Source organism: Pseudopodoces humilis, chromosome 9 (genome assembly GCF_049639895.1).
Source record: "Pseudopodoces humilis isolate 2021_Gansu_Grassland_sample_001 chromosome 9, ASM4963989v1, whole genome shotgun sequence".
Taxonomy (NCBI): domain Eukaryota; kingdom Metazoa; phylum Chordata; class Aves; order Passeriformes; family Paridae; genus Pseudopodoces; species Pseudopodoces humilis.
The window spans coordinates 775280-796342 of record NC_142208.1 but is presented as its reverse complement, the minus strand read 5'-3'; the positions used below and the strand labels follow the sequence as shown (position 1 = coordinate 796342).

Genomic DNA, 21063 nt, shown 5'->3' with positions numbered 1-21063 from the left:
GTGTGATGAGATGCTCACATGCATGTAGAGCACTAGAGCAGATTTGGAGCAGCAGGAGCACGGTGAGATGGGAGGGTTCCGTAAAATGCTGCTGCCCCTGCGAACAGCCAGGAGGGGACTGGCTGCTGGCACGGTGGCGCCTCATCAGTAATTACACGAGAAACTTCAAAACTACCTGCCGGCTAATAAATGAAAAGCGATAACTGGCTGCCCCTGCAGCGACAAACACAAGCACTTGCCGAGAAAGAAGGAGACTTCCTTAGCAGCGAGCTGCTGTTGGAGCTGGCAGTGTGGCTGGCCTTTGACTCCTGCTCAAGCCCCCATCCATCGGTGCCGAGTTCCTGCTGAGGGACAGGGAGGGACATCCCAGGGCAGGCACTCGCTGGTTTTCCTGAGGAAACCTTTCAGACCTTACACACCGGGATGTGGGATGTGCCCACTTCTTGATTGCAGGTCCACACAACCTGAATATTTCTTTAATATAAGTAGATCTTATATGCATTTATATAGAAATGCAAACTATAAGTGTTTGAATTGTCATGTACAACTAGGGAACCGTATTTATGAAGATTCTATTTAACCTTTTGCTTTTAATCTTCTGATTAATTTTTAATGTATTTTTAATGTTTCTTAAACTTCACTTGAAATTCAGTAGCACACATTTACAGCAAGAACAGGTTACTCATTAGATTTCAGCCAGGTATTTAATTTATTTCATTGGAAGTTGAAGGACTTAGTATAATTCTTAAAGGAAAAAAGTAATTGAGCTCTATAATATTTTTGCTTTAACCAACATAATTCCTAATGACTTTTCTACTGATTCTGTTCTAGTTAAGTCTAGGAGTCTATGTTTCTCCTTTCCTTTTTTTGCTATATTCTTCCATGGAGCTGATGACAATTATATGAAAATTTAGATTAATTTATAAAAAATTAATTCCTTGGCTAATTGGGATGTGAATAGTTAAAAAAAAATAAACATGAAACTTTGCCTTTTTAATTTAGATGAAAATTCTCTATAACATTTAAGGTAAAAGTACTGCAGAAAATGAACTTCCAGCATGAAGTATGATTGCTGTGTCGGAATGTCAGAAATATTGCGTGCTGAGTTTGAATGTTTCCACTGGTACATTTGGGTGTTTTTCCTGTGTATAAATAAATAGGGAAAATGCCCAGGGTATTTCTGGATAGGACTGCAGAGGAGTATGCCCTGAATAGCAGACTCTCCTGGTCTCATGCAGGATTCTGCAGATCCCAGCCCTGCAGGAGACTGTAATTTTCAGTTGTCTTCCCTGCATGCCATCCCATACAGCCTCCCTTGTTCCATTTGGTAGCTGCTACTTTTAACAAACTGGGGCTTTTCTCTCTTGTAGAACCCAGGACCTTCAAACTCGTGCTGCGAGTCTAATCCAAGGGCCCAAGTAATGCACTGATTTCTCACTCTCCAAATCCATCTGCTGAGTAAATGGCTCTGCAAGGCCCCTTTCTGGCAGGCCTCAGTGGAAAAGCATCATTCAAGTGCTCTTCTACCAATCTTCTCTGTGTTCATTCCCCACAAGTGCTAGCAACAGAAACTTTCTGAGCTAGAGGAGATCTTCTCTAGCTAACAATAGCGGATTTTTAAATATCACTTGAGTATTTGAAACGTGCAGTCGTGAGTGTCTGTAAATAACCACCCTGGAGCCGTTTCATTGTGTTGCTGCAAACAGGGGTGTGTTTTGTTCAGGAGCCACTGAATTCACCCAGTGAGATGATGGCATCAGCTACCACTGTTCCCCCAAACCTCCTGTGTTCCTCTCTTACCTTACAGTGCTCTGTACAGGCTGGACGAGTGTCACAGGAATTCACACAGTCTGGACTCACTGCACACACAGGATGCTGGATACTCTTCAGCTCAAGTGTTTGTAAATTTGACAACTTAACTTAGTCCTGTCCCTAAAAGCTGGACTTGCCTTCACTGCACGTGCTGCTGTGCCTCCCAGCCTCCTACATTCCCAAATTGCATCACAGCATGGTGTTACGTGAAATTAATTACTCTGGATTAGAAAGGGATTAACTAATACAATTAGTACATAATTAAATGGAATTACATTTTTTGGTCTGTTTGGGGTTTCAGTATTTAGCTGTTATTTAGAAGTACAGTTTTGAACAGAGCCACATCCATAACACGTGTGTTATTTGAAATTACCAAGCTGTGCCTGGTTCAGAGCTGAAGTCTTGGATAAATAGCTGTTTCCTAAGGTTTCTGTCTGTAGGCCAAGTTCTGTCACGGCTCCACCCATATTTATCTCAAGCTGCTTCCTTGTGGGGAACTCCACAGAAATGCTAAAGTTATGTGGGAGGGAAAATCAGGGAGCTCAATCTTCATTAGCCACCCAATGTGATATCAAAGTGTGCTTGGTTTTCTGTTAAGAAGTATCACAGCATGTCTGTTCTGTGAGTGATCATGAACAATATCATAGAGATTTTCCCAGACTAATGAGTGTGTCAACACAGCAAACTTCTAAATTTTCCTGTTCTACCTTCCTTATCTCTCCATGGTACTCTTTGATACAGTGGAAATACAAGGAGAAAGTGTGAGGGTACTGGATGGCATGGAATGGTTATGAGGACTTGGAAGATATTTTTTAGAAAAAATTACAATTTTTTAGTCACCCTATAACCCTATATATTTTTAAATATATATTATATGTATTTCTAATGCTGTTTGATTTGAGTGCTGATCCACTCCTCTTAAGACTACAGGAATCTATTTGTGTAGCACATTGTACATTAAAATACCACCTCAAAAGCCACAGTAAGCTTGTGTTTGATTCGTTGAAAAATGCAGTTTGTGCCTTTGCTGTGCCACTTTGGAACCTGCACTAAGTCAGCCTGTCCCTAGGTAAGGCAGAATGAGAGTGCCTTGCTGCTGGACATTTTTCCCTATTTATAGCTGCTGTTTAAGACCATAACTTTCAGATTTAGAGTACAGCTAAGACTTTTAAACAATCTGGATGAGAAGGACTGTCTCAGCACTCCACTATATTTTATTTTGAATTCTCTTCTCCCTCCATCCCCTTCCTCTTTCTCATAGCAGCATATAATCTCCAAGCAATTTATATGATAGTTCATCATAGGAGAGTCTTATGCTGCTGCTGTAGAACGAGATTTTTTCCAACTAATTTTCTATTTTGCTGCTGTAAAACTGCCAGAACACTTTGGTGAAAGGTAGATGGATATTCAATTAAAAACTTCCATACTAGAAACTTAGAAAATTGCTTCTTAGTAAAAGGCAGATTAACCTCAAGTATACTTCTTGCTGTCAGTTCGATAGTATTGCTCTATTTCTACTTAGGTTTGCCTTTCCTTCCTGCATCATCTGTGAATGACACTAACATCTGATTAAAAGAAATTTAATGTCCTTTTTACTCCCTGCTGATTCCTCTGATAGGCCTGGAGTTGAAGACAAACCAAAATAAAGTACGACTGGCCTTTAAGGTTTCTCTATCAAGAGATATCAAGGTTTTAAGACCATCATATTTCAAATATGAAGCGCCTGTGGCATTTGGGTTTTGCTTTAGAAGTAGTCAGTGATGGTTGTTAATAAGAGATTGTTGTATTTGCTCTGCAACGCACTGGTTGTGACACATGTGACACTTCCTGGGACACCTGTCCCTAAATAAGTACTGGAAAAGTCTGGGTGTTTTTTCAGGATCGCCTTGGAGTCATGCTGAACTTTTCTAACATCCCCAATGTGAAAAAGTAGGAGAAAAACTGATAAAAGGAGATATTTGTCTTAGGTATTAGAAAGAAACAATAAAAATTTAGAATGGTGTAGGTTTCTTGTCTTCTCTTATGACTGGATCCCAGTCACTTCCAAGAGAATTTATTATCCCAGGGACAAAGATCCCAGCTCTGTCCTTTGAGACAACCTGGCCACCCTCCACACCTTCAGCTGACTGACACCAGTGTTTTGGAGAGTGGATTAAAATGTGCAGTATTATGCATATTCCAACAACATAGTTCTTTCTGAGATTTTAGGATTAATTTGGATCTGCAGATTTCAGTGTTTCAATGATTTTTTTTTCTAATAATTAAAAGGTTATGCATTCTAAATTCTGGGGTTTTTAGGCTGCTTGATGTGTGCTTATCTAGAATGAAATTCGAAATCTGTTTTGGAGTCTTACAAACTATATGTAACAGAATGCCAAAAAATAGTTGTGCTGAGAGGCTTTAAATTCTAGGCTGTTCCTGCACATTGATTGGAAAAGGGTAATTGACACAGGAAGGAGAGCCCTCAGTACTCCAGTTGTAGCAGTGGAGTTGAGATAATTAATTTCTTACGAGGTACTTCACGTCTCACAGCATTACATCCATAGGGAGTATTCCACGAGGGCTTGGAGAGGAGGAAAATGACAATCTCATATTGAAGCTGTTGAGGAAAAAGCCCTGTCTGTAATGAGAAACAGTTCCACATGAAGGAGTCCTTATTTGCTCACTTGCATGTGATTTTCCATACCCCTTCAAAAAAATATGCTTACCTGTTTATCACAGAAATAGGTTTTCTTGAGCCAGGTGTCCTAAAAAAGTCACACCGGGGTGGGCGTGTTTAGAGTAGGGAATCTGTGTCATTGATGGAGGTGGTGATTTTCATCTTAAAGTACTTGTGGGTTATTCATTTGTGTTTCCTGTATTAAAAAATAAAGGTAATAAATGTACTTCTAAATTAATTTTCCTTCCCAGGCTTTTGATGTACAGTGAAAATAGGCTTTGAAATGCTGCATGAAAAGGCCTGGGAGCTTTTACCTTTTCAAAGGAAAAATGTCAGAAATGTCAGGTTCTGCCTTAACTGCCTCGTCAGAGGATTCCTTGAATAACTTCTGAAATGTTCATGTGAGAGGTTTCTGAGGCAGTGAATAGTTCCATGTGAATAGAAATAGTTCCATGTTTCACTGGGGTTGCTTGTGCCCGAGGAGTTATTCCAGATGGGGGAGAACAAAGAGGTCTGGAAAACATTTGGTTTGAAAGCATGAGACATACTCGAAAAGAAGAACTGTAAACAACTGGTGCATTTATTTCTGAGTTCCAGCCTGACAGAGACCTGTCCACTGAGTTCTGCAGGTTTGGAGGAGCTCGTTGTTTGGTTCTGCTGTGTTTAACCAGACCTGGCACCTCCAACCAGCAGTCCTGGCTTTCACTTGGACACTGCACTTTGAACAACAAGCTGAAAAACCAAAGGGTAAAATAGTATTTAAATGAATTCTGCATTTAAGTGACAAATCCCAGGGCCCAGTGGTATCCAGACTGGTACAAAGGAATACAAGGAGGTTCTGCCCCACGCTTGGCATTTCTCACATGGGCAAACAGTCATCTGGGATTTCCTTCTCTTTGGGTGACCTTCAAGGTGACAAACCCTTTGTCTCCTCCTAGCAAAGAGTGTAGCAAGTGGCATTAGTTTTATTTAGTTACTGATGGCTGAAGCACAGTGTTAACTAGTTCTGGCAGCTGTGAACCAGCTGGGGTAAATGAAAACCGCAACAGGATTGAATTTATAAAGGTTCATGGGCTTCTTTGGGGCTTTTTTGAGACAGATGTTGCAGATGTCTTTACTTAGTTGAGTTCCACAACAGGATTTGAAAGATCAGGGTTTCTATAAGTTGTATATGAAAAAAAAAACAAAGAAGTGTGGAAATGTCCCAAGTAATGACAAAATTGCTTCATCATGCAAAATAATTTGTAAAATTGCTTTTTATACAATTTTCTTATAATCTTATGGTTTTATTAGAATTCACAGTGACTTTCCAAATCAAAAAAGAACCATTTATAAATTCCATATGCAATAAACCCCAAACATTATACGTTACACGCAGAATTGCAACAACAGACAACAAATAAAAAGGTTGGTGTCTCTATAGAGGCTGTGACTTTGCTTTAAAATCCTACCTAAGAGAGTTTGTTTTTTGGGTTTTTTGAAATTAAGTTGCAATGTATGGGACTCTCTAATTGCTGAGTGTGGGGTTATTTTCAGTCAACACGCAGGCTGAAACAGTCAGTCATTTAATTAGAGCTCTGACATTTATAAAGTTATTGTAGTATTGATTGGTGTTTACCTTTTAGCTTGGCTTCTTTTTTTTAATACTTCCATAGAGAACTGATTTTGATAAATGTGCTAGTCTTCTTTTAACTAATCCTGTTTTTGGATACATGGACCTCTATCAAAAGCTGTTCATCACAGAGCCATGGTACAGCTGCTGGAGACGATTGACAGAGGGCAGGGGAAAGAAATTCTCCCTGGCAGGGTGGGCAGGGGCTGTCCCAGGTGCCCAGAGCAGCTGGGGCTGCCCCTGGATCCCTGGCAGTGCCCAAGGCCAGGCTGGACATTGGGGCTGGGAGCACCTGGGACAGTGGGAGCTGTCCCTGCCATGGCAGGGGCTTGGAATGAGATAGGCTTTAAAATCCCTTCCACCTCAAACCGTTCTGTCGTTCTGGAATAAACAAAGAAAATCATGCTAGTAGATTGGACTGTTTTTCTATTTATTCCTCCCAAGATTGTGCAATGACCATTTAGGAACAGACATATCCCATGAAACAGAACACGTGCTTAATTTCTGGCATGGATCTTTAAATATGGGAACATTAGCCTAAGTACTAGAAGAGATGAGATGATCACTCAAGTAGTTCTGCCCATATCTTCCTTATAATCTCCTGATCAGTGCAACTATCAGGCAAACATTTGTGGGCCTTCAGGAGTATCAACAAAGTGAAATTAAAGCCCTCCTCAGAGTATCTATCCAGTCCTTTGTATAAGATCAGCTCTACAAAGTGTGCAATTCCTGCAGCCCTTGTTGCCGCTGGTGGCTGTTGGCACCCGCAGAGGTTTGGCTGGACACTTGTTGAGTCCTGCCAGGCTGTGCAGACATCAGGGGTTGTACCTGTGTACCTGGGGCTGCAGGAGGCTCTGCAGTGCCTGGCGAGGTCACAGAACCTCGCTGCTGGAAATTCCATCAAACCAGAGGGGACACGGCCACGCGTTCCTGCTGAGAATCTGCCCCCAAGTGTGTCCTGCTCTCCATGGAAATCCAGCAGGAACCATTTTCTGCACATGTGGGTTTTGTGACATTCAACTAATGTTGTTTGCCAGTGTGGAAAATAGATGGGCCTGTATTATTTGCAGTACCCAGCATTTATCTTCAGGCTAGCCAGTGTTAATTAAAAATACTTACTTTCACTCTGTGGAATATTAATAACACTGTGACTTAGTGCTTGTAAAATGTTTCAAATGTTAAAAATGCATTGAAATAGGAACTAGATATTGCTTTTAGGATCTTCACAAGGGAGCCACATAGCTGGTATTTTTTTATATTTTGTAATATAATATAATACAATATAATATAATATAATATTATGTCATGTGATATGATGTGATATTATGTGATGTGATGTGATATTGTATTATACAATATTATATTATATTATATTGTTATGTTATGTTATATTTATTGTATTATATTTGTTATATTATATTATATTTATTATACTATGTTATATTTTACAGGAAAAAACCAGTAGGTGAGTGCAGAATAACTGAAAGGCTCAGTTGTCTGATTTTTAAACTCCAGACCCAGAATAATGTGCATAATTCACATTTCCCTGAATCAGTCACTCTGTACAAGAAGGAACAATTCCAGGATAGGCTTGTTTGAAGTCCAGCAGTCACCAGAAGGATTTCATTGCCAAGCAGATGCAGAGTATTTCACCCCCAGCCATGTGGGTTCCATGGCTGGGGGTGAGCCAGCCGCACTCTGCTGAGTGTGGAGGTGTTGGGGTCAATCCCAGGTGGAGATCTCACGTGTCCCCCGACTGGAAAAGACTGCACACGGTTTAGAAGTTCCTAAGGATTTACCCAAACTGGAGTGTGGGGCTGTTGATGTTTACATTTCTTCAGGGAAGAATGAGAGTCTGCAGTTATGAGGTTACCTGCAGTCTGGGCTGTCCATATTCTCCAGCCTGAAGCTGCATTTACAGTGCATTTGTGGTGGATTTATTTCTTCGGGAAAACATGAGGTGAAGAAGAACTTCATTTATAGTTATATTTGCTTTCTAGACATTGACCATTATGTTAAGGATTTGAGAATAAAGTGTCTTTAACTTGTTCACTGTTCAATATTTTATGCCGCTTGCTGCCTGAGGTTATTTAATATTAGCTGCTTCAAAGGTTTAGGTTAGCTTAGAGCCAGTTGTATCATTACTGGCCACCTTTGAAGTTACAGATTACCAGAGAATTCGAAAAATATCCCAATATTTTACAATTATTTTATTTTTGTAGAAAAATAGGCTCTAAATATAAAGCTTTCATAGGATATGCCAGTGCATTTTTGTAGTCTGAAAATGCATAGGCATTAGCTGAGTCATACCCACAGGGTTTTTCCTGGCCCTGTTTACCTAGCAGTTCAGAAGGGATCATTTTGTTGTCAAGGTTGACAAGAGCTTGCAAAGCATAATAGAGGAGTCATTATTTATACTTCAGTTCCTGTGTAAGCCTTGCTACAAGAAATGATGGCGTTGCTGTGGAACAAAAGCGAGTATCCACTTCCAGGAATTCCCTGAAGGTTTTAAGGTGAAGTTCAGACCTTTCTCCAAGACCTGGTTTTGATCATCTGTTCCCTGCAAAGACTGTAGGCAGTTTCAGAGATAAGTCATAGGAGATTTTCTAAATCTCCCTGAAAATGCAAGCTCAATTTTTAAAGCAGTTTTTCCTTTCAGTTGATAGATATGTGATAATAATTTCAAGGCATTTATGACATTGCACATTCAATTTTAATATAAGAGTTCTTTGCTTGCCACCTATAGTCTGTGTTTGAATATTAAGCTTATTGTCCTGTTCACAGGTTTCTTTAGTAAGGAAATAACTCTGATTGAAGTATGATACATAGATAACGAGCTTATACTCCTGGGTGCCTACTGAGATATTATTATTTTCCTATTAATGTTAATGTTATTTATAAAATGGGACAGTCATGCTCATAATAGAGACTTCCCAGTGTTTGGTAAGTGAAGTCCAAATAGCGTGGTCAGTGTACATAGCTTTTGCTTGGCATTTATGAGAGTCTGGTTCTTTGTGCTGTAAATGTCATGTGTGCTGGCTTTGTGTAAAGCTATTTGTGGTTCTTTCCTTTGGACCAGGGCACTCCAAGGTAGGGAGCAATGATTGCTTGCTTTAGGCAAACAAAGTTCACCAGGCATTTTGGATTCTCATGTAGTTTCTGTACTAACAGGAAGAAAACCAAATTCAAACCAGCTAGTAGGCACAGGAGTATTACGGTAAAATTGTAGGGAACAAAGGCTGGGCAGTCCAGTGGAGTGTGAAGTACACCTTTCAAATAGGTAACGATGATAGAAGCACTTTCCTTCTAGATGGAAATAAAAAAATAAAATTGTTTAGAAAGTAAAGCTGATTCTCTTCAGACCTCTCAAGTATCTCAAGAACTCAACCTACTAGATGCTGAGGATGAATGTGCTGTGGGATGAAGAGATTGCCATTTCATGGATAGTGTTTGCATTGCAACATCTTGGACATTTTGAAACTCGCCCATTCTGTTTTACAGAAGGAAAATAAGGAACACTGCAGACAAAAGCATAACCCAACTGCATTGTGGGCACCTGAATTTATACACTGTTTATAGAGAGAGAACATTATTTTTCACTTGAATAGGGTATTAATGGATTGCCATAAATATTGTCGTTGTTATTGTTACTACTATTATTAATCATCATCATCACTATCATCACTATCATCATAATTCTGTTCATGTTGTTGATTACCCTGGGAGTATTACAGCAATTCAGAAGTTAAGAAGTGTTTATTTTGTTCCTGTATACTGCTTCTAAAGCATATGTTTTGATTCAGCAAATTATGCTTAACATCACAAATTGGCATTCTGTGAATAGTGTGCTACTGGCTCTTGAAATGTATGAAAAATACTATGAATGTTGGAAAAATCCTTCGGCATGTCCGATTTCCCAAATGCTCTGATGCGCTGGGGACACACAGAATGTGCTTGCTGGGGGATCCCAGGCAGGCAGTGACTGTTTTCTGTCCTGTTGGTTGCAGGCTGACAAGGCAGAGAGAAGCGATGCCTTGAACGTGGCCATAGAAGGGATGTGCAAGAGGACCAGAGACCTCCGCAGGCAGGTGAGCACCTGGGCCAGTGAAAGGTGGGAAAAGGCCTTCAGGGAGTCTTCTCCAATGTGCTATTTTCAGTTTATGCATTTTGAAAATATATTTTTTTCCCCCAAAATAAAATGTATTGAAGACAACTACACCATTCCACAGAATATTTACATACCAGTTTTTAAAACTCTGAGAAAACCCTGCCAAATGATACTGAATATATATCTGTATGTATACATGTTTAAATACATTTGCTGTAGATATCTATCAGTAATGTACTCTGGCCATCAAGATATATTTAATTTTCAATAATCTTGACAGACACCTTGAAGGAACTACTGAATCACTATGGGTGGGTCTTTATGGTTGTGAGACCTCTCACCACACAAGAGGGTCCTTGGAACACCCAGTCCACAGTCTGCCCCCCATTTTACATCCCAGTGTCCTAAAACTAATGTGAAACATGGACCAGGATCCACACCTTCAGTGAAGGGAAGAAGGTTAGCAGTAGGCATCAGCTGTGTTCACGCCCTTTCTCTGCAATAAATATCTTGGGGAAAAACTGTGAATTATGCTGGAAGTGTATAATGTGCCTTTTGAGAAAGAAGACACTTGGAAAGTCAGTAGTGCTCTCAGCCAGGCTGCCCCAACCAAGTGCATGAAAATTTACAGCTGCACAGAACAAGAGCACACCTCTTTCATCCTGTCTGCAGCTCAAACTGTTTATCAGCTCCCTGGTGGAAGACTATCCCTCCCAACTTCACATTTAGTCTTGCAAGCCAGCCTGTGCTTCAAGATGAGGAATAAATTCCCTCCTGCTCCCATAATCAGTCAGGGGAAGCCTTGAAAAATGAGAATATCATATAAATACAGTATTTTCAAATAAGTAGCTATTTGGTTTCTGCTTAGATTCTGTCCAAAATGTGTTCAGTGCAGAGCCCTGCATCACCAGCTCAGTGTATCTAGGAACCCTTCCATTCATTTCCTTCCAAGAGTTAATTAAACTCTAGCTTAAAACACTTTATTGACTCTGTTACAGTGGTTAAAAGCTGTTCACTAATTCAATTTGTGTCTTTCTGTAAACCTTTGGAAAACGTTCAGGCTGGATGTAATCATGCCCAATTTATAGTCAATCTAGAACCAGTAATTTTCTCTTACCAGAACAGCTCTGCACTTCTTGACATTTTTTCCACTGGAAAGCATTTATGAGAAATATTTTACCTATTTCCTCCAATTCTATATTCATACATATGAATTGCATAAGAATTGTTTCAGGAGGAGTGCTTACTGCATGCCTAATTCCTGATCTGGGAGACAAGAAATAGTGAATTTGTGCATGCAGATACTGCACCAGTCTTATTTGCTTTCACTTACAAACATTTGTTATTCTGTCTCCTAGCAATTTTACAAGAAACACGAAAATTGTTGTTTGCTCTACTCTACAGCTTTTATGATACTTTATTTTTTAGTATACTCTGTACCTGTGCTGGTGTTGCATCAGGTGCTCTCAGTGGATTCAGGGTTGTGGTGTGCAGTGTGCTCTGCTTTCAGGCATGACTGGGACTCTGCAAAACTGGCCTTAAAGATGAAACCTTATAAAGCTGTATTTTTAAAATCTCTTCAGTAGTAGCCAACAAAGCAAACCACCAGAGAGGTGCTGTCCCAGTCAGCTGCTGCCCTGGGCCCCTCTGGAGCACCTCTGCACCCCACAGCGAGGGGATAGAAGGGAGGCTTGTGTCTGGCAAGACTGAAGGCAGCAGTAGCTGTCCCCACAACAGGCAGCTATCAAAACTCTCAGGCTTTTCAAGGGAAGTTATTTGCATTCATTTCAGGAGCTTGGCCAGCACTTCCACGGATTTTAAACTGATCTTTGTTTTGATTTTAACTTGTATTGTGCTGGAGATGTTCGTGTCATTTCTGTGTGTGCAGTTTTACCTGGATCACTGCTTCCCTGCCGAGGAGAGCTGCACAAACAGCCAGGAAGGAATTGCATATTCCTTCCAATTTGTAATTATGTGAAATTACCATACTCAGTTCTTGCCTCCCAGTTCTTTCCCAGCGTAGCATGAATGGACTGCACAGATGTTTCTCCTGTGGTTGTTCTGCAGTTCTGGCTGGTTGGTTGTTTTAATAAATGTTATTCCTGGTGATATTCTTATGTTTTTATGTAATTTCTTCATCATGGGTAGCTGTTTCTGGACACAGAAGAGATGGCCTTGCTGGCTCTGCTTCAAAACGGGAAAGGGAGATCCCTCAGGAAAAACTGCTCTGAGGTTTGTGCAGGACTTTTGCCAGGGTCATCTAGTAAGGCAAGAGGCAAGTGGAGGCAAACAGAGTTTTCTGTGCTCATCAGTACTGATGTTGAATAGTGTTGCAAACAGCTGCTGGCATTTTTTTCTCTACCCTCCACTGTTTTTGACAACCTTATGCCCCATGTTTTATAAACAACATGTTCCGGTGGTTTTCTTATAATGCATTTTGATATCAAAACAAAAATTCTCCATGCTTCTCTAACAGTGTGCTCAAAGGGTAAGACCTTGCATCTTAAGAAGAAAACAATCTGTCAGACATCCTCCTCCCCCTCCTCTCCCTCTTCTGATGGTGTCTCTTTCACTTAAAAATATGAGAAGAAGTTTAATTATAGCACAACTTTCCTAGGATTGTGTGCTGGCACTACTGGTGCTGTCCTTTGCTCCTATGCCTCCCTCCTGGCTACTCAGCTTTTAGCATTTGGCCCTACAAGTGGCCAGAGTCAGAAACAGACTTACCAAGTCATGGGAGAAATGCTTGTTAGGATTAGCATGAGAAGAAATAGATATTGCCTCAGATACTCCTTTTTTCTTTCGTCTTTTCCTTCTTTTTCTATGTTGTATTTCTTTGTTCTTTAATGCTACACAAGGCATCCTTTGCAATGCTCAGCTTCACGTATTCCTTTGCAGAGCTGCAACAGGAACATAATTTCAGACTTGTTTGTGTTCAGCAAAGACACAGCATTATCTCTGTTTTTTTGAAGAAGTGATTTTGCTGCATAATTGCAGGATAGAGCATTTCTTAGAACGAAATAGTAATGATAATTTCTGTGTGAGAGGTTAATTAAGCCAAGAAAACCAGTGAAAAGCTATAGCAAAGAATTATGTAATGAGAGATAAAATGAGGCTGCTGGTTTGAAATTGGGTACCTGAAGCTCACCACAAATGTGCCTGAGGTTATTGTAGTGACACTGTGCTAAGGCTGTGGAAGAACTCCAGAATATTTCTGTTGGAGATAACGAATCATTTGCCATAGGTATGACGGTTCCACAAGTTTTTGTTGTTGTTTTTTGTAAATGGCAATCTTAATTTTTAAACTGTGACTCTTCAAGGTCACATTCATGTACCTAATTTTAAACAGGCAAGAATATCTGTTTTCTTTAGTGGAGCCTTTACAACAGAGAAATCTTAGCAGGTAACTTGGCAGGACTAGAGGTTCAATGTATTTTATTTCTGGTAGTGAAACTTTCTAATAACATTTTTTTTTATTTTTTTTTAAATTCTAGCCTGAATAAAGCTGAGAATGTAAGAAATCAAATTTTGTATTGGAATCCAACAGCCTCTGTCTTTGTAAATGACTTTGCAAACATGCAGTGTATCCAGACAGTGTATCCTAATGTGGTAGGCTGCAGTAGGTTAGGAGACAAAGAAACCATTCCAAACATAAATTGCCTGTGTTTGTCTGTCCCTCTGGGGAGTCAAGGAGAGCTGACTTGAGGTGCTGAGGCTATCTGAAAGCCAGTGGTGGAATTCATATCCAGATCTTGTCTGAGAATCAGCAGATTTCTCCACTACCCTTTCTGCTGTGCATGGTCACTGCCCTACCTGCAGACACAGCAGCATCAAAAAGATTGTGTTTTTTTTCTATTTTTCTCCTGGTAGGAGCCTTTACTTCTACTGATTTTTCACACAGATACCTTGGAATAAAACACCAAGTGGAAATGGTGCTTTGGCAACAGCGTGATGAGCTGAGAAACATTAACATCCTTCCCCGTTCCAATCAATATCTTCTCTATATACTGCAAAAATACTGGACTGGGAGTAGGAAATTCAGTGCATTTAATAATGAATTGCACTTCATCTATTGTTCCAGTTGGTGTGTTTGTTGTACTGCTGCATGATCTAAATGAGCAGCTGTCATGTGTAGGGAACATGCAAAATAACCTTTTAAGTGAAGTAACGTCCCAGTGATTGGTTACAAGCTTCTCTGAAGCCGAATTTCAGACAGGTAATTTATAGCAGAATGTTATACTTCTTTAATAATTTAAGTTAGAAGTTCAAGAACAGTTAATTTAAGCAGAGAAAATTGAACTCCAGCCTCATTTATAGATCTTCTTGCTCTATTAATACATTATCAGGTGGCACAATCAGTAATCTCCTTGACATAATTACCACGAAGGCTGCCATTCTGCAAACCAGACCGTGTCACTGGGTTTCCCAGAAACACTTGGGTAGTTTTGCAATTATGAAGTCATGGGATGTAGCTATTTTGTGAGTACAAACATGATTGAATTAATATTTTCTTTGTAAGATTAAATGGCCTTCTCCCTTGGCATCTGAATTACAAGGGAGAATACCCAGGAGATACGAGGTCTGGGCTAACTAATTTTTCACATGTAAAATCACTTAAGTAGCCTATTCATCGAGGAGGAGGAATATTTGTTTGGCTCCCTGGATTTCAAGAGAACCAGTACATGTTGTAGTGTTTTATCTATCTGTACAAACACTTACAAACAGGCATATTTACCTAGTGGCATATTAAAGTTGTCCTTCAAATGAAATATATTTCTCTGTGTAACACAGAACTTGTAGCTGCCACAGGTCTCAGACCTACATTGCCAATAACGCAGGAGTACAGCGTGTAGGTGTTGATGTTAGAAATAGGGATGGACAATAATTACAGCAGACTTTAACGAATAATCCAGTTAGCAGGTACTGATGTACTGCTTTCTTCTGCAGCTCCGGAAAGCCATCATAGATCACATCTCAGACTCCTTCCTAGACACCACCGTTCCACTGCTCGTTCTCATTGAAGCTGCTAAAAATGGAAGAGAGAAAGAAATAAAGGAATATGCTGCTATATTTCGAGAACATACCAGCAGGCTTGTGGAGGTATGTTTGATGGAATTGCACTTTTTCTGGAATATGTGGTGTGAGTGGCTTGCCACTGAACACTCCCTTTGCTGGCAGCTATCAAAAAATGTTCAAGGCTGTCATTTCAGGAAGGAATAAATAAGTGGCCTTGGGTAATAGTGAATGTACTCCATTTTCCTGTAATGGTATGTAGTAGAACACAGGGCTTTGTGCTTGTGTAGCATTTCACTGCATAGAAATTAGATGGTGTGGAATTAGAATTTGAGAAATCGGTGTAAGCCTTTCCACCAAGGTGTTCTGTGGGAGCTTGACTAAATGTGTGTTTCTGGGAGTATTGGCTCACAGCACTCAGGAGCTGCTGCCCAGAGTTCAGGAGACACTGTGTTAATGCTGTTTGCCAGCTGGGAAAGTCTGTGAGCTGTGCAGGGATGTGCTGGAGGGGAAGTGGGGCTCTGACCCAGCTCAGAGCCAGGAGCCCGCTGCCAGGGTCACTGCGTATTCCCAGGTGGAAATATGGATCCAGGTGACCCACAGATCACTGAGCCCAGCTCCTGCCTGCGTGCTAAATGAATCCCTGCTTACACTGGAGACTCAGTGCTCATTTCTAAGGGCTCTACTTCCTCATGGCTTATAAATGACTCTTCTTCAGCACTAAGAGATCTGCAAACACGGCTGGGGGAGATTTTGGTTTGTTGGACAATCAGTCCTGCAAACGTGACTAAATATGCACTGACCCAAACTCATTTCAGCTGCAGCTTGCAACACTGCTGGCATACTAAAGTCAAAAATTCACAGCAATATTATCTCAAGTGCCTGGAAGGAATGCATAAGTAATTTTTGTGGGGTTTTTTAGCTTCTGGTGCTTTTGTGTGCAGTAATGCAAAAATGGGGGGAAAAAATCAATGAATTCACTCTGCAGCTGAAAATTTACTTAGGAAAACTATTTGGGTCAGAATTAGTAATTCACCTTGAGTGATCTAGAGAAAATGAAAGAAAAATAGGTAAAGAGCTAAAGTAAAAGTAAGGTATTGCATTTATGTTTCTCTTCGTGGTCACATGATTACACAATAAGAACAGTTGTTATTCTTTGATTCACAAGAGTATCTGATTTTGACCATGCTGCAAAATCAAGCTGAAACTCCAAGTTCCAAGCTTTTCTGATTTTTAATACTGAAGCTAAACCATCCTGAAGTGACTTAAGAGCAGGTACTCACTGAAGATCAAGTGACCTGATTGAATTTCTGAGTCAAGCTGAAATACCCAAATCATTACTCATTTTAGAAGACATAACCCTAAAATCCAGCATTGGTTTCCTTTCATGGGTTTGAATTTGTGTCCCAAATGCAAGGAGTAGCTGGCCAGGAGTGTGGGTGTGTGATTAGAGACTGATGGCTGCACAGATTCACTGCCTGCAAAGTCCAGACTGATCTTGCTGTATGTGTGAACACACAGTGAGTGTGTGTACATATTTATATTTATGCTGTGACTCAGAGTGCTGCCTACGGTGCAGAAAACTTACTTCTAAGGAGAGACTGCACACAGTCTCCTTTTGTTGAATTACACAACTCCTATTGTTGTATTAGTTGTTCCAAATGTCCCTTTACTGGGGATTATATCGTGGGCTGCTATTGAAAATTAACTTCAATTTTACTTTATGTTATCTTTGGGATATCTAGTAGAACTAAGTATCTCATTTAAAAGTTGCTTACATTGGTTTAATGCCCTTACCAGTATCTCTAAGCAAGAGTTTGATTGATGGCTTTTTGATAAACTGTATTTATCAACTGCTAAACTCTCCAGCAAATTAATTAGGTGATAGTTGTACTGCATCCATCAACAGTGAGCCTATCTGAGGTAAAACAGAACAAAAATGAAAAAAGCATTAACAGCTAAGCAAGTGGCCACAAAGGGGCTTTGTGGAGATAAACAGATTTATCTAATTTTTAAGAAAAATCCAGTCATTTCCAACAGCACCATGTAAGAGAGAGAAGCACAGCAGCTGTTTTGGGGAATGTTTAATACCAGTTAAATTTATGTAAATGTAATAGCTTTTAAATAGATTAGAGCAGTTGCTACAGCAGTTCCAACTGGAAGCATATTTGGATTTTAGTGGCCTAAACCATGTTAAGATGAGAATATATGTATTTTTCAACTGATGTAGTGGAGCACTGCACTCTTGCTTTTATTTCTCAAGGAAAATAGTATAGACAGACTTGGATCTGACTAGTTGTGGTTTTCAGAAACGTTTGTACTTAAACATACACATGCTTCAGAACTGAGATGTGGCAAATATGCTTGGAGCTTGGTTTCCAGCTGAACACGGGGCCATGGATAGTGCCTGTGCTGCAGGAATCAGGTCTGGCTAAAAGTGCTACTCAAAGCAGGGAGCCTGATTCTGCCAGAAGGGCAGGACAGATCAAAAGGAAAAGAGCTGCCTTTGGATCCTTGCTATTTCTATTACCCCTTTATTTATCCCAGAATTTATGTTTCCTGCTGAAAATTCTGATGTATAAGCACCACTTGTCCCCTTTGGGACAGGAGCCCAGCCTTTAGCCAGGGAAGTGTTCCACAGTGTGGTGTTGGCTGTTCTCTGTAAGATCTGGAGTAGGATGGCAGGTTAATTGGAGATCCAATCCAGTATGAAATTCCTGTAACTTAGGAGCAAGTTGCCAGGCATTACTGTATTTTATTAGGGGGTTCTTAAATGGCAGGTACAGTATGTGTGTTTGCAGGGGAGGCCTCACATTCCTTCCTTTGGTGTTGATTTCCTGCACTGATACAAGAGCCAACAAATTCCCTTACAGCACAGAGGTCATGGAATACAACTCCAAAGGCCAGTCACGTGTGCCATTGCAGAAATGGGCTTCATCTCTGCTCCTGAAAATAATCTAAGTATTGAAGTGCCGGATCATGGGTGCCATGTACCTGCCTATGGAATACTAAGAGACAGTAGGTATACTTAAAATATTTTAAAAGCTAAACTGCTGAGAAAAACGTTGCAAAGAAAGGTACAGAACAGCAAGTGTACCAGGGAAGGCTGATGGTGAGGGAGATGAGACATCAGGCTTTTGAAATACAACTGTGAAAACAGTTTTACCATCTAGGTGTGTTTGTGACATCCAGGGAATTGGGTGGTTTGTGGGAACCAGTTGATAGAGCAAAGGCCAGTGATGCGAGCGAGACTGCCCATATTGTTAAATACACAATTTAAAAAGGGTGGCTTTTCTTTTTTCAGCTGCAAGTAGCCTTTGTGGGGCATTTGACACAGCGGAGCTGTTGTAACCTTTGAGAGGTGAAAACCACCTCAGATGCTGGCAATCCCTAGATTTTGTCTAGGGGAACAAAAGCTAAGGAAAAACCTCATTTGCATTCTGAGTGTGCTTTGTTTCTGACTGTAAAGCACTCCAGGTGTGAGTCTGAGCCCACTGTCAACTTTGATATCTCAGCATCCTGTGGTAAAGAGTTCCACACCCTGACTGTGCATTGTGTAGAGGAGTGTCTGTGATACATGATCTTTTCTTTTGCTGTCTCTGAATTCTGGTATCAGAAGAGAAAATGAACACCAGTCCCTATTTTCCTTCTCCATGCCACTTACTCTTTCATTTCTTTTTATTGTTTTCAAAGCATTTCTGCTCTTTTAAAAATTTCCTTCTTTGGAAGCCACAAAAGGATCAGTTTGCTCCCTTCCCTGTACCTTTTTCAGCAGCTTGCAGCCCATGAGGTGGGAGGGCAGAACTGTGTGTGCTAATCCACACAGTCCAGATATTTCATAGAATCACAGAAACTTGGTTCTTTCCTCACAAAATGACTCACTTTTAATCCCTCTAGACCGCATTTCATCCCTGTTACCATTTAGTCATCTAGCACCATGACACCCTTTTGCAAATCTTCATTAGTTATTTTATTTACTGCTCCAAATAACTTGTTAAAATATGTGTAAACAAAATCTATAACAAGTTAATGCAGACACCACGACCACAAGGAAAATCCTGTTTCACAGCTTTTTCCCAGTTTCCTGTTGATTTGTTCCTGAGGCTGAAACAAGTGAAGCTAATCTGTCTGAATCACCTGGGAATTTACTGATTACTCAGGCACCCTAATTCTTGGAGGAGTCTGGCATCCACATGCCTGGATCTCATACACGGTACAATCAGTAGTCCAGACCTTTAATTCCTCCACTGCCTTCATGTATGAAAACTGGGGTGTCCATTCCTGCTTAACATTGCTCTTCTAAAAGATATTTATGGCATAAGGAAGATTTATGACTATTTCCTTTTCATTTTATAAAGGTAACTAGTTGCACTTGAAGATACATGCTGTGAAATCACCTGTGTAATGAATGCTGAAGTTTAATTCTCTCCAAATTAAGGAAAAAGTGTTTTCTTTTAAAAAAAAGTAGGTTTTCCTGAATCCAATCATGAGTTCAAGTTCAGTGATTCTGCTGTTCTAAAAAGCAGTGTCTCAGCTCTGTCCTGTCAGTGTTCCAGCAGAACACATTCCACACACTTGTCAGGCTTCAGGTTGAGCTGGGCTGATGATGATAGTGTTGCACCAAAGTTGAATTTGATAATAGTAATTTGAAAGTGAAGGCAGAACAACATGTCAAAAGAGATGATACTGCATTCCCAATATAGTGAGCAATAATTTGAATCAGCACAGTGCTATTGCCTACTCTCATAGATCCTTTGTCAATGTTGTTCTATGGCTCAGTTGTAAATATGCTGTTGTTGCCATATTGATTAAACCATCAGCATTTAATTTTCCTGTCACAGTATTTCATTTGACTGCAGAAATGTAAATGCAGAAATAAGTTTCTGAATCTGGACCACAAAGACCAGTGTATTTGTGTAGCCAGATCTCCAGCCACATAAGAATGGATTTTATTATTGCAGCCAGCAAGTTCAGTGGTGATAGTAATAAAATGGTTTTGATGTTACAGGACTAGGCTCTAAGTCCATTTTTAAGTAAAACAAGCCATTGATATTTGTGTTATTTCCAGTTTAAGCTTTTCCTTATGTGCTCAGTCTAAAACCTGTACTAATCCAGGCCTGTACCCACCCACCAGTATCACTCCTCTCGGTGCTCTGCTTGCTTTGTCTTCTTTCAAAGTTAACAATTCAAGCAGCTATTCTGAGATTTTATTGTGTTGGTCTTTTTTCAGTTTGAAACCTTATTTACCCCACTGACTCTTAACCCAAGATAAAGATTTTCCGAAGATTTCTCTTGATTAATGAAGCACATGTTTCTTCTTTGACTAAATGATTAACTTAGTGTTTGGATGCCTAATTTTTAGATGCCAGAAATCAGGTGAGTTGATTTATACCTTGAGAGCTGACTGTTGGCCTGTTTTGAGACGTGCATTATGTTGCATTTTCTTATGCTTTGTGTAGCAGTTTAAACCAGGCCTATCCTGTATTTGAGGGCTGTTTCTGAATCAGTTTTTGAAAGATCGAGGATACTTGAAGAGTAGATTATGAAGTGTTTTGTATATAAACACAATAGACTGAATTGGGTATTATAGAAACAAAAGTTCATCTTCTCACAAAGGTTAATCCAACAGTGCATTTGGCATGGAAATTAGAAGTACTGCTTAAAATATCAAGAGAGATTTTGTGTGGTTTCTGTTTTAATCTGAAAATGAAGAATTCTCTAATAGAAACAACAAGTCTTGAGAAAGTAGGTACTTTTTGCCCTCTTTGAATAGGAAATGTTAATTGAGCTAAGCTAAATTGCTGCTACACTGACTCACTGCTCACACTGTAATTTAAGAAACAAACAGTATCCTCATAG

The 21063-nt window shown here is 40.0% G+C and overlaps 1 protein-coding gene across 9 annotated transcripts in view; it reads left to right on the top strand.

Annotated features, from left to right (window-relative positions):
- Positions 1–21063, top strand: part of CTNNA3 (catenin alpha 3) — a 394943-nt gene that overhangs the window by 223419 nt on the left and 150461 nt on the right. For all 9 annotated transcript variants that reach the window (XM_088059438.1, XM_088059429.1, XM_088059430.1 and 6 more), the window contains 2 exons: positions 10091–10171; positions 15139–15291. In XM_088059438.1, coding sequence (XP_087915564.1) covers positions 10139–10171; positions 15139–15291 — 186 coding nt within the window. In that variant the 5' untranslated portion in view covers positions 10091–10138. The remainder of the gene's footprint in view (positions 1–10090; positions 10172–15138; positions 15292–21063) is intronic.